This window comes from Macaca fascicularis, chromosome 20, assembly GCF_037993035.2.
Source record: "Macaca fascicularis isolate 582-1 chromosome 20, T2T-MFA8v1.1".
Taxonomy (NCBI): Eukaryota; Metazoa; Chordata; class Mammalia; order Primates; family Cercopithecidae; genus Macaca; species Macaca fascicularis.
In genome coordinates this window covers 80,773,510-80,787,515 of record NC_088394.1, presented here as the reverse complement: position 1 = coordinate 80,787,515, position 14,006 = coordinate 80,773,510, and the positions used below count along the sequence as shown (strand labels likewise).

Sequence of the window (14,006 nt, the reverse complement as noted above, 5' to 3'; positions counted from 1 at the left end):
TGATCTGGGGACTGGCAGCATTCACATCACCAGTATCTTGCGAGAAATTGACAGTCCCTGGCCCCATCCCAGCCTTGCTGAGCCTGAATGTGCATTTTGGCAAGTTCCTCCCTCCTTCCTGTGGATGGGGTGGAGGTCTCCACCAGGCCCTGGCTGTCGGCATCTCCGCGTATATGAGACATGCTAGGAGAAGCAGCCAACACAAAATAGGCCAGAGCCTGAAAGATGGTTTTAAAAGTTTTATTTCACAAATTGTTCAGATTTGTTCATAAAAGATATGTTACAGGAACATTTTAGAAATCAAACCAGTTTTACTGAAACAATTGCAACAACGTGGCCCCTGTTCATGCAAAGCACAAAAAACATTTACAATAAAACTTTGTACACAGGAAGTAGCAAAATACATCATTTTTCATAGAAAAAAGCACACACATAAACTGCGGGCCGAGTGAGCCTACAGACAATATGAGAAACCAGCACACGCTTTGGAATACGGTAGGGCAAAACTCCTAAGGAAGCCGAAAATGTTCATTCTGGGGGCAGGAGAGCCAGGAACGCCATTGGCTTGGTGCAAGATCTTTTTAAACACAGGGTAAGTGCTGATAGCATGAGGAGCTCTAGTCCACACACAGGAGAGGTGGTGCTAGGGACAGGGCTTATAATTTATAGTCTTGTTTCCATTTTCTGAAGACAAATATTCCAGTTTCAAAATGTTTGTGGGGATGATAAAGACAGCCAGGTCCACGGCCGGGCGCAGTGGCTCATGCCTTTAATCCCAGCACTTTGGGAGGCCGAGGTGGGTGGATCACCTGAGGTAAGGAGTTCGAGACCAGCCTGGCCAACATAGTGAAAGCCCATCTTTATTAAAAATACAAAAATTAGCCGGGCATACGTTTGTAGTCCCAGCTACTTGGGAGGCTGAGGCACGAGAATCACTTGAACCCGGGAGGCGGCAGTTGCAATGAGTGGAGATCACGCCACTGCACTCTAGCCTGGGCAACAGTGAAACTTGGTCTCAAAGGGGGGGAAAAAAGAAAAAAAAGGATAGCCAGGTCCTGCTCTGGGCGAGGGCTTTCTATCCTGCTAGGAAGGCCCAGTGAAGGAGGCGTTAAGGAACCTGGGGACTTTATTTTTAAATGATGGGGTCAACTCACACTGGAAGTTTCAAGTCTCCCTTGGGTGGGATGCTTTGGAAGTGAGACCACTGGGACTGTCCTGGACTCCTCACTAATTTGGCAAACCACACAAGGCGATCTAATTTATCTTGCAGACACAGCCACAGCCACAAAAGTCCAGCAGCAGAGCACCCAGCACCCAGAAGTTTCCCAGATGTTTGGTGGTAACTGGACTCATAACCTGACAGGCTGACCAAATTCTTCCTCTCCGACATTTGGGGCTGAAGAGTCAGTACCTATGAATTACGACTAGCCTACAATGCACAAAGCGCAGATAGAATCCTGCAAATTTTAGCTCAGTCAGGCTCAGAGTTGAACTGCTTTTTGCCAACTCCTTAAAAGGGGTGGGTTTTTGTTTTGTTTTAAACCTATTTACCTTCAGATTCTGCATTTATTAGAAAGGCAATCAAAGAAAGAAAGCATCACCTAGGTGCCCAGGTAGAGTTTCTTGTCCAGTCTACGGTATCTTAGTTTTTTTGCTTTCTGCTAGTTCTTTCACCTAAGAAATATTTTGAATCAAATTTGACACTAGCATTCGCCAAAGTGATCTATTGGCTGGCCTGGTGGTAGAGAGTGGAATTTTTACCTTCTGCAAAAAAATGCTATTTACAAAAGGGTATTTCATTTCACTGTGGGCTTTTGGTCTGGGCTCATGAAGCACTTTTATACAGTGATGGCAGCCAGGGTGTACTACACTCCTCAGCACCTCGGGAACGTTTGGCAAGAGTCGTTTCACAAAAACAGGAAAAGAGATCCTTCTAGTGTATTCCCATCTCTCACTGTCATGAGGCCACAGGATGGTTTCATAACCACAAACTGAGCTGCTAACCTCGGGGAGGAATGTACCAAAGACTCCATTCCTCCCACGGCTGAAAAAATAGGTCATTGGGTACATGGGGAATCTGCACATTTAATTGTCATTTTTAAAAGGAGCAAAGAGCAGCCCTTCTTTGGTTGTTCCCAGACATCTCATCTCAGTGGAACCTTACGAGACCAGGAGTTAAGAAGTGGGCTTCAAACAGGATTGCTTGCAAAGAAAAGTCCTGGGTGTGAACCAGGACACGTAAACCAGTCTGAGGCAGGGTGGGAGCCACAACGGGTAGGGGGTAAAGAAAGGGTCCTAATCCTTAGTCCTCAACGGGACCAAAGGTCACGGCAGAAAACAGGTGGGCCATGAAGACGAAGGACCTGACAAAGACAAGATACATCTCTGAAGTGACTGCTGAACTCTACATAAACCAGCACTGCTGTGTATAGAGCCGGCCTGAATGCGGCCACTGAAGGGGGCCCGTGGCAGGCCGCCAGCAAGGACACGTGCCAGGGCAGAGCCGGGGTCTCTCATACCCCCAGCCCTCTTATTCTAGCCCATTTGTCTGTCTGACCAGCAAACATTAAAACTATTTTTCTCTGTTGGTAGGGACGGACTGTGCTTTTTATTTTTAAATAACTACCTTCTACTCATTCCTGAAACTCACCAGCACTTGCTCGAAAGGCCGCTTCCGACACTGTGAATGCTTCACAATTGCAAGCTCCAAATGGTTTGTTCTCTTGGCAGGGGGGTTGAAATCAACTTCCTCCACCAACAAAAGAACACATAGCAAGGAACATTTTGGGCAACTGTCCCCTTTAAGAGACAGGTCAGATCTCTAAAGGAGAGAGGGCACCCAGATGGAGACCCCGGGGCCCCAGCAGGATTGGGCACCAGGGGTCCGGCTGAGCACCCTGGGATTCTGTTGCTTCAGTGAGGGGATGAGATGTCACCTCACCCAAAGGCCACAAAGTGATGGACACTGAACATCAGTCAAAGGAAGCTTCCTGACTCTCCATATACCCCTCCCCACAATGACAAAATAAAAATTAAAGCAAAACCCCGAAGCCCTCTTGAAGACGCCCCTTCTCCCCCGGCGCTGGAAATTCACTGCCTGACAGCAAAGATCCGGAAGGCCTTTCCATCCCGAGGAGTCCCCAGGCTGAAAAAGAAGAAAGAGGGCCCGTTACTGAGAGATCCGGAGGGCCTCCTGCAGGAACGCTGGCTGGGCAGGGAGACCTGGGTGTCCCCTTCTTTATCCCCTAGTGGAAGAGCCATGGCCAAGGGACGCTTCCCCACAGCCACCAGAAACAGAGCCTGCCTTGGGTTGAGAACAGCTGGCAAGTCCCATTTTCTTTGCACATGAGCATCCGTCTGATTCTAGGTCAGGGCTGTTATTTCCTTTGAACTCAGGGATGTGCTGGCCCCAGTCTGTCTGGATCGGACTCACCCTCCGAGAATTCTGCTTGCTTTCACTACCACCTGTCAACCGGAACAGTGGTGTCTTGGGAGAGATTAACGCGCTATCTCAGCACTACTGCATATGCCGGGTGCTTCACCGCCTTTCGCCTTCCTCCGGAGGGAGCTGTTATCCCTCGTTCACAGGGGAGGAAACGGAGACACCAGGAAATGAAGTCATTTACCCAGGGTCCCACGGCTAGTAACAACCGCCCTCTCACAAGAGGAGTTAAATCCTTCAGCTAATCAAAGACGATTTTTAAAAAAGAGTCTTAGGCCAGGCGTGGTGGCTCACGCCTGGAACCCCAGCACTTTGGGAGGCCGAGGCGGGCGGATCACCTGAGGTCCGGAGTTCAAGACCAGCCTGGCCAACATGGTGAAATCCCGTCTCTATGAAAAATACAAAAATTAGCCGGATATGGTGGTGGGCGCCAGTAATCCCAGCTACTCAGGAGGCTGAGGCAGGAGAATCACTTGAACCCGCGAGGCGGAGGTTGCAGTGAGCTGAGATCACACCACTGTACTCCAGCCTGGGGGACAAGAGTGAGACTTTGTCTCAAAAAAAAAGAAGCAGCTTTATTGGTCAGGCACAGTGGCTCACACCTGGAATCCCACCACTTTGGGAGGCCGAGGCAGGTGGATCACTTGAGGTCTGGAGTTCGAGACCAGTCTGGCCAACGTGGTGAAACCCTGCCTCTACAAAAAAATTAGCCAGGCATGATGGTGTGCCCCTGTAATCCTAGCTAGTTGGAGGTTGAGGCAGGAGAATCACTTGAACCTGGGAGGCAGAATTTGCAGTGAGCCAAGATTTTGCCACTGTACTCCAGCCTGGGCAAGAGTGTGACTCTGTTTCAAAAAAAAACCAAACCAGCTTTCTCAAGTGTAACATACCTTGTAAACGTATCCTTTCTAAGTGTACAATTCAACGGTTTTTAGAGATTTTATACAGTTGTGCAATCATCTCCACAATCCAGTGTTAGATAATTTTAAAAAACTGTTTTAGACACAAGGTCTGGCCGGGCGCAGTGGCTCAAGCCTGTAATCCCAGCACTTTGGGAGGCCAAGACGGGCGGATCACGAGGTCAGGAGATCGAGACCATCCTAGCTAACCTGGTAAACTTTGATTACAGGCGTGAGCCACCGTACCAGGCCCGATCACGTTCTCTCGATCTCTGTCTGTCCTGATGTCAGCACCACCATCTTGATTATTGTCACTGTATAGGATGTTTCAGGATTGGGAAGCCTAAGTGCCCCCTCCCACTTTGCTCTTCTTGCTGTGGGCACAGCCTTCTGGAACACCAGGGATGCCTGGGAGCTTACCAAGGGCCACCATGGCTGTCTCATTCTCTACATCCTCCCCAGTTTTCTGCCCCAGATGATAACTGCACATTTGGACTAACTGGCTTTCCTGTGTCTTGGCCTCCAGGTTTGATACCGTTTCTGACAGTGGCCAGAGGTGTGCGGTTTTCCTGGCTCTGCTTCAAATCAAGAAAACCGCTGGTTGGCACAGTCCCGCCCCCGTAGAACTTCCAGCCATAGGAACTGATGGGGGTGAACAGGAGCAGTCCCAGGCTCAGACACCACAGATCCCTCTGTTCTTACCTGAGCTCCACATTTTTTTGAACAAACACCTCCCTGTTTGTTGTATGCCTCTGTGGTGTGTTTCTGGAGTCCTGAAACGGCTGTTTCTGCGCAGTGCTTTTGGGAAGAAGATTTCCCATGCATCCTGCTTTGGCATTCTGTAAATCTCACCTCTGGAGCGCATCTTCCAGACGCGAGTCTCCATCCCCACACTAACATTTAGTAACTGTGTGACGGTGGGCAAGTCGCTAGTCTCTTTGGGCTTATTTTTTATTTTTATCTTTATTTTGAGATGGAGTCTTGCCCTGTTGCCCAGGCTGGAGTGCAATGGTATGATCTCGGCTCACTGCAACCTCCACCTCCCGGGTTCAAGCGATTCTCCTGCCTCAGCCTCCCGAGTAGCTGGAATTACAGGCATGCGCCACCACACCCAGCTAATTCTTATATTTTTAGTAGAGACAGGGTTTCACCATATTGGCCAGGTTGGTCTCGAACACCTGACCTCGTGATCCGCCTACCTCGGCCTCCCAAAGTGCTGGGATTACAGGTGTAAGCCACCAAGCCCAGCCCTGTCTCTTTGGATTTCTAAGGATACTTTCCGGAATGTTCTGTGACAGTGCTGATGTTCGGGGGTACCTGGGTTGTGGGGGGAGGTCCAGGAAGGGGCCAGGCTGGAGAGGAGACCCAGAAGGTGGGAGGCGGGGAGTGTTAAATTGACGGGAGGCCGTTGTTTTGAACTGGGCTAGGCCCGACAGACTAAACCAAATCAGATCAGAGTTGCCCTGCTAGGTGCCCCTCATCAAACTGAACTTAGAAATGGGCTGGTTTTAGGCCAGCCACGGTGGATCATTCCTGTAATCCCAGCACTTTGGGAGGCTGAGGTGGGCAGATCACTTGAAGTCAGGAGTTCGAGACCAGCCTGCTCAACACAGTCAAACCCCTACTGAAAATACAAAAATTAGCCGGGCATGGTGGCAGGTGCCAGTAATCCCAGCTACTTGGGAGGCTGAGGCAGGAGAATCGCTTGAACCCAGGAGGTGCAGGTTGCAGTGAGTGAGATCACACCACTGCACTCTGGCCTGGGCAATAGAGTGAGACTCTGTCTCAAAAAAAAAAAAAAAAAAAAAGCAATGGGCCGATTTTCCAAAAGTAGAAAGATACACAGTAGCAACCAATCCAAAGGGCTCCAATCCATCTGAGCAAGCAGGATAGTGTGGCCTCCCTGCTTTAATCCTACAAGGAAAGAAACTGGGACGACCCATCTGAATTTTGTTGTTTCTTTTTTTTTGAGATGGAGTCTCGCTCTGTCACCCAGGCTGGAGTGCAGTGGCACGATCTCTGCTCACTGCAACCTCTGCCTCCTGGGTTCACACCATTCTCCTGCCTCAGCCTCCCGAGTAGCTGGGACTACAGGCGTCCACCACCACGCCTGGCTAATTTTTTTTGTATTTTCACCTTGTTAGCCAGGATGGTCTCAATCTCCTGACCTCGTGATTCACCCTCCTCAGCCTCCCAAAGTGCTGGGATTACAGGTGTGAGCCACCACGTCTGGCCTGTTCATTGTTTGTACTCTCTGCATGCAGCCTTTTGCTGACTCTAAAACCTCCCCTCGCTGCTCAGTTCATGGGAACACCTTCTGTTCTGTACATGGGATATTGCCTGATATACAAATCGCTAATAAAAGCCGATTCAATCTTGCAAACTCGCATTTGTTGGAATTGTGCTCTAGAAGGCAGCATGATGCCTTGTAGACCTCAAAGCGTTGTTCACAAAGTGCAACCAGGGCTGGGCGCAGTGGCTCACGCCTGTAATCCCAACACTTTGAGATCGAGGTGGGCGGATCACTTGAGGTCAGGAGTTCAAGACCAGCCTGGCCAACACGGTGAAACCCTATGTCCACCAAAAATACAAAAACAAAAATTAGCCGGGTGTGGTGGCAGGTGCCTGTAATCCCAGCAACTCAGGAGGCTGAGGCAGGAGAATCATTTGAACCCAGGAGGTGGATGCTGCAACGAGCCGAGATCACGCCACCACACTCCAGCCTGGGCGACACAGTAAGACTCTCTGTCAAAAAAAAAAAAAGAAAAAAAAAAGTGCAACCAGGAGTGTCCTCTCCACACCGAAATTAAAATGGAAAAGACTAATCATAGCCGCACATTTTAGTTTTTGAATACACAATCCTCGCACATTATTCTAGATTTTAAAGGAAAAAACATGCTCCCTCTCAACTCTGTCTTTTTGCACCAAATTCTCCCCAGAGGAGAGATGCTTACATCTTATGCAGATGTAAACAATTACTATATTTTTTCCCTCACCCAGTTTTGCACACAAATATTATATACATACTACCATAGACATACCACTCTGCACTTTGCGTTTTTAGCTTAATAATATATCTTGGGATTTGTTGCTTTACTATACAGAAAGAACTCATTCCTTTTATCAGCTGCATAGTATTCCATTGTACTGAAGTGTTATATTTAACTGGGTCCCTACTGGTGGACATTTAGTTCTTTCTAATCTCGTGTGTGTTTGTGTGTGTGTGTGTGTGTGTGTGTGTGTGTCTGTGTGAGTGCAGTGGCACCATCATGATTCACTGCAGCCTCAACCTCCTGGGCTCAAGTGATATTCCCACTTCAGCCTCCCCAGAAGCTTGGACCACAGGTACACACCACCATGCTTGGTTAATTTTTGTATTTTTTAGAGATGGGATTTCACCATGTTGCCCAGGCAGATCTCAAACTCTTGGGCTCAAGCAATCCTTCTGTCTCAGCCTCCCAAAGTGCCTGGATTATACGGGGAGCCACTGAGCCCCTGTTTTCTAATTTTCTACATTTGCAAACAATGTTATTGTTGCCCATGGGACTTTTTGCCTCTGTGTGAGGGTGCCTGAGAGTGAGTTCCTAAGAGTGGAATTGCTGGACCAAAGGACATGCATTTGCATCCTGACAGCTGCCAACCTGCCCTGCATAAAGATAACACCTGCAGACTGCCCAGACAATGACAGCAGGGCTGTGCGACGCCCCCCGGTGCCATGTGATGTCTTGCTTTTGGTTCTTGACCAATAGAATGTAGGTAGTGGCATCCAGATATCATTTTCGTTTGCATCTTGCTCATGATGAAGGAGTTTGAGCATAAGATTAATAGCCTAGTCATGATTTATGGGCAAGGTTTCCTTCAGGATCCCCGCTCTAAACAACGAGAGCCCCCATATTGGAAACTGCCAGACTAGCCAGGAGACCCCGGCCCCTCAGACTGCCCGGTAAGATCTGCAGTCCTCTGACAGCAGGCTGCTTGCAATTCCTGGTTGTTTTTCAGCCTTTCTCCATGGCAGCTTCATGCTTTTGGCTACCCTGGAATTGAACTTTTGAAATGTGTATCAGATGGGAGCACGCGGAGAGATGGAGCTGCGAAGAAACGCCAAGGGCCAAGACCCAGGCAGAACGCTCGGCCGCAGGTGGCTCTGGACCAAGAGGAGGAGACAGAGTGGCCAGGGGCTGGGGTGACCCTGGAGGCCCTGCTGGTTTCTGGAAAGCTCAGATTCCAGGGCCCTCCTCAGGCCTTGGGGGACGTAAGAGTTCCCTGAATTCTCTGTTCAAATGAATGTCCTGGGAGAATCAACCAGGGCCACAAGTTATTGTGGTTATTCTGCATGGGGGGCAAGCCACGTTGGGGAAAATTACCAGGGGTCTGTGTCCCTCCTGACTTACTATGGGTCTGCAGATTCTATGGATGGCGCAGGGACAAGGAAGTCATTCAGGCTGCTGTCCAGATGTGTACACTGCCAGCCCAAGGGCCCTGGGTGTCCTTCCTGGACATCCACGCACCGCATTATACAACCTGCCCACCTTGGAGGTAAGAGCAGCCCCGACAAGCTGGGCAAGTATTTCCTAACCCATCAAATAATGTGCTGACACCACCCAGGATGTCACCGTGCAACTGGCAGCATCAAATGTTGGTGCCATCCACTGCCACAGGTAAAAATTCCTGCAGGTTTGGGTTGCCAAGAAAAATTCCCCACCTTCAGGCGGGTTGTTCATGCCTCAAGCAGTTATTAAGCTCCAGGTACACTGGGGAAGTTGGTAGTTGTACGTGTCTGATGAATAACGAATGTGGCTTGATAATTATCAAATTATCACCCTTCCCACCCTTCTTTCCCAGATCTTGCCTTCTGGTTATCTTTTTGGATTAGCTTGTCACTCCCATACATGCCTGAAGGAGTATAAATTGCTGTAGTATTTCTGGGTAATTTTCATAAAAATTAATGGACTTTTTATCAAGTGTGTCAAGCAACTTTCATAAACAGCACTAAACAACTTTGATAAAGGGTATTAAAAATCCCTCAGGCAGGGCACAGTAGCTCACGCCTGTAGTCTCAGCACTTTGGGAGGCTAAGGTAGGCAACTGCTTGAGCCCAGGAGTTTGAGACCAGCCTGGGCAACATAGTGAGACCCTATCTCTACAAAAGTAAAAACATTAGCCAGATGTGGTGTACACCTGTGGTCCCAGCAACTCGGGAGGCTGAGGTGGGAGGATTGCTTGAGCCCAGGAGTGCAGCGGTGCAATCACAAGCCACTGCAGGTGAGGCTGCAGGGTCTCACCTATGATGCCCAGGCTGGAGTGCAGTGGTGCAACTGGGTAACATAAGTGAGACCCTGTCTCAATTAAAATAAAAGCCCTCGACCAGCTCTGAACCAATTGCTGAACTCAGCAAAGTCTGTCATTCAACCAGTGTTTACTGGGCACCTGCTATGTGCCAGGAGCTGGGCAGCGTCAGGGAGGCGGGGTTAGACCAGTGAGGCTCTTGCCTTCAGGAAGTTTACAGTCTGGGGTGGGAAGAGAAGTAGCAAAACATGAGCAAGAAACAGTTGCAGAAGGTGATGAGTCAGGGCAAATAGCACAGATCCATCAGGGAGCAAGAGGACAAGCGCAGGTTGGATGGTGGAGAACGCTTCCTAGGGAGGGGCCATTTCAGTCTAAACACAGCCCGGGAACGCACGAGAGCCCAGAGGGTACCAGACGGTAGGTACAGAAGCGCTGAGGTGTGCACAATCTTGGTGCAGCCAAGGACCAGAGGGGCCAGGGAGGTGGAAATGTAGGAGGAAGATGCACAGACAGGGTGGGGAAGCGGGCAGGGGCCGAGGCAGCTGTGGCCTTGAATGGGAGGGGGTCAGATTTGATTCTTAGTGCAGTGGAAAGCCACTGGCGGGGGAGCCTTATATAGGAGAGGATCTGCTGACTTTTTTACTTAGCGCAACACTGTGCATTGCCTTAGGACAGCACTTTGGTGGCTGTGGCTGTTCTACTAAGAGGAAGTTACCTAAATAAATCGTCAAGAAAGTGCACAGGCTTGCGTAAAAATGTTCTTTCAAGTGTTGTTTATTACAGTGAAAGAAAAACGGAAACAATCTGAGTGTCCATCAGTGATGATAAATGGATGATGGTCTATCCATGCCTCGGAATCTGTGCATGCAGCCATTGCAACCACGGTGTGGCTAGACAGGCTAGGGCTTGAAGAGCTGGTCACAGTCCGATTAGCTAGACAATACTAATAGCAGAATCCCTTTTTAAAAAGCGTGTTTAAGCTGGGTGTGGTGGCTCACGCCTGTAATCCCAGCACTTTGGGAGGCCAAGGCAGGCGAATCACCTGAGATCAGGAGTCCGAGACCAGCCTGGCCAACATGGCGAAACCCCATCTCTATTAAAAATACAAAAGTTGGCTGGGCGCGGTGGCTCACACCTGTAATTCCAGCACTTTGGGAGGCCGAGATGGGCGGATCACGAGGTCAGGAGATCGAGACCATCCTGACTAATACAGTGAAACCCCGCCTCTACTAAAAATACAAAAAATTAGCCAGGTGTGGTGGCGGGTGCCTGTAGTCCCAGTTACTGGGGAGGCTGAGGCAGGAGTATGGCATGAACCCAGGAGGCGGAGCTTGCAGTGAGCCCAGATCGCACGACTGCACTCCAGCCTGGGCGACAGGGCGCGACTCCGTCTCAAAAAACAAAAACAAAAAACAAAAAACAAACAAAAAATTAGCCCAGCCTGGTGGTGGGCGCCTGTAATCCTAGCTACAAGGGAGGCTGAGGCGCAAGAATCACTTGAACCTGGGGGGCAGAGGTTGCAATGAGCCGAGATCACGCCACTGCACTCCAGCCCGGGTGAAAGAGTGAGACTCTGTCTCAAACAAACAAACAACAAAAAAGCATGTTTGTATGTAAACATAGAAGAAACCTGAAAGAAAATACTCTGGAATGTTTACAGAGGTTGTTTCTAGGTGTCGGCTATTAAGGTCTTAAAATTATTTTCACTATATTGTTGAGGTTTCTCTAGTCTTCTTTTTGAGACACGGTCTTGCTCTGTCACCCAGGCTGGAGTGCAGTGGTGTAATCTCCACTCACTGTAGCCTCCTCCACCTCCCAGGTTCAAGCAGTTCTCCTGCCTCAGCCTCCCGAGTAGCTGGGACTACAGGTATGTGCCACCATGCCTGGCTAACTTTTTTTTTTTTGTATTTTTAGTAGAGACGGGGTTTTGCCCTGTTGGCCAAGCTGGTCTTGAACTCCTGGCCTCATGTGATCCTCCCACCTCAGCCTCCCGATGTGCTTGGATTACAGGCATGAGCCACTGCACGAGGCCTAGAGATGCCCTTTAAAGGCCAGAGTAAAGGGGCAGGAACAATCCAGGGATTCTCTAAAGAGCTCCCCAGAAGCCCAGGGCTCCCTCCTGGAGGCCAGCCAGGGACAGGCACGCAGTGCTGCATCCTCTTCAGTTGCCTTGAAAGTGACCCAGGGAGGAAGAGCTTGCCTTTTGGCATCATCCGACACACAGACGGGATTAAGGAGGGTGGACGGCCGCTTCTGGTCCCATGGGCAGACAGGGAAGCTGCCCGTGGAGTCCCGAACCCAGCATTAACAGGACGGCAGAAGAGGAACCCCCTGAGTGCTTGGTCTTTTGGCTTTTTTTTTTTTTTTTTTTTTTTTTTGAGACGGTGTCTGGCTCTGCCGCCCAGCCTGGAGTGCAGTGGCCGGATCTCAGCTCACTGCAAGCTCCGCCTCCCGGGTTTAGGCCATTCTCCTGCCTCAGCCTCCCGAGTAGTTGGGACTACAGGCGCCCGCCACCGCGCCCGGCTAGTTTTTTGTATTTTTTAGTAGAGACGGGGTTTCACCGTGTTAGCCAGGATGGTCTCGATCTCCTGACCTCGTGATCCGCCCGTCTCGGCCTCCCAAAGTGCTGGGATTACAGGCTTGAGCCACCGCGCCCGGCCTTGGCTTTTAAAAAGTGTAATTTCTTTTTAATTATTAAGAAATATCATTTATATGTACATAACTGTCTCTATATGTACGTACATGACTGTCGACACCGATGCTCCCCGACTTACAGTGCGTAGCGTCCTGATAAACCCATCGGAAGTCAGAAGCCCACATCAGAAATGCACTGAATACACCTCGCCTCCGTCACTGAATACACCTCGCCTCCGTCGCAGCTCAGCCTCGCCTACCTTCCGTGTGCTCAGGACACTGACCTTAGCCCACAGCTGGGCAAAATCACCTAACACAGGCCTATTTGACAAGGAAGTTAGTATGAAGAATTTTCAATCAAAATGCAAAATTTGAAGTATGGTTTTTGCTGAATACACATGGCTCTCACACCATTATAAAGTTGAAAAGTCGTAAGTTGAACGATCTTAAGTGTCTAGGACTGTCTGTATATGTGTACGTGTCTGTGAGTGTGTATGTGTCTGTGTCTGTGTATGTTATCTGTGTGTGTGTTTCTCTCTCTATATAATTTTTTTTTAAAGGATTCCAATCCTGGATGAGCACGGTGGCTCACACCTGTAATCCCAGCACTTTGGGGGGCTGAGGTGGGCGGATCACTTGAGGTAGGAATTCGAGACCAGCCTGGCCAACATGGTGAAACCCCATCTCTACTAAACATATATATAAAAAAAATTAGCCAGGTGTGGTGGCAGGTGCCTGTAATTCCAGCTACTCAGGAGGCTGAGGCAGAAGAATCACTTGAACCCAGGAGGCAGAGGTTGCAGTGAGCTGAGATCGCGCCACTGCACCCCAGCCTCAGCGACAGAGGGAGACTCCATCAAAAAAAAAAAAAAAAAAGGATTCCAATCCTGTTCTCCCTGTTCTCCCAGAGTCTCACCCCTCTATTGATCCCTCAGAAATATTTAAAAGTTAGACAGATACAGGTTTGGTGCTTATCTTTAGGACCTTGGGCTGGTTAACCCTTTTCTCTGACCCTCAGTTTCCACATCTGTAAACTGGGTTCATCGAAGTGCCCACTCCTTAGGGACACTGTAAAAAGTCCATGAGCCTCTCCAGGAAGGTACCTGGGCCAGAGGCAAGCATCCAGCAGGTGCTCAGTAGCTGGGAGCTACAAATGCCATTGCCCCTGCTAGGCTTAAACCTCACCCTCCCTTCAAAGTGGGAATGTGGGGAGCGCAGGCCGGGTATGCACATGTGGTGAGGGAACTGTCCTCACAAAGCCCACACCCTAGGGAACTGTCAAACTTCTTCATCTTATTTGATGAAATATATCATTATTCTTCGGGGGGAAAAGTTTCAGACTAGCACGTACAACACAATCTCTATTTTGATTTCTATGTGTGTTTTATGTGCACAGAGGGAAAACAGGTCAAGAAAAGGTATAAATCAGCAGTTAACTGTGGTTAGCAGGGCACCTGTTGGGACTCTCACTTTTTGCTCTCTGGATGTAGTATTTAAATAAGTATATATTTCTTCTATTGTAAAGATAGGAACAAGTTTATCTTGGCATTTAAGGTTCTCCCTGGCCCCTTCTTGGGAAGGGTCTGTGCCCCAAGTTCAGTGGTCTGTCCAGGCTGAGGAAGTCAAGAGTGCTGCTTGAAAGCATGGATTCTGGTACAGGTGGCCTAGGTTTGGGTCCCAGCTCTGCCCCTGGTAGGCTGGGTGACCTCGGGCAAGTTGCTTAACCTCTCTGTGCTTCCCTTTCT

At 49.4% G+C, this 14,006-nt stretch overlaps 1 protein-coding gene across 2 annotated transcripts in view; it reads right to left on the bottom strand.

The window, feature by feature from the left end:
- Window positions 1-226: 226 nt before the first annotated feature.
- CRISPLD2 (cysteine rich secretory protein LCCL domain containing 2) overlaps window positions 227-14,006 on the bottom strand; it is an 87,907-nt gene continuing 74,127 nt past the window's right edge. For both annotated transcript variants that reach the window (XM_005592683.5, XM_005592684.5), the window contains exon 15: window positions 227-3,145. In XM_005592683.5, coding sequence (XP_005592740.1) covers window positions 3,091-3,145 — 55 coding nt within the window. In that variant the 3' untranslated portion in view covers window positions 227-3,090. The remainder of the gene's footprint in view (window positions 3,146-14,006) is intronic.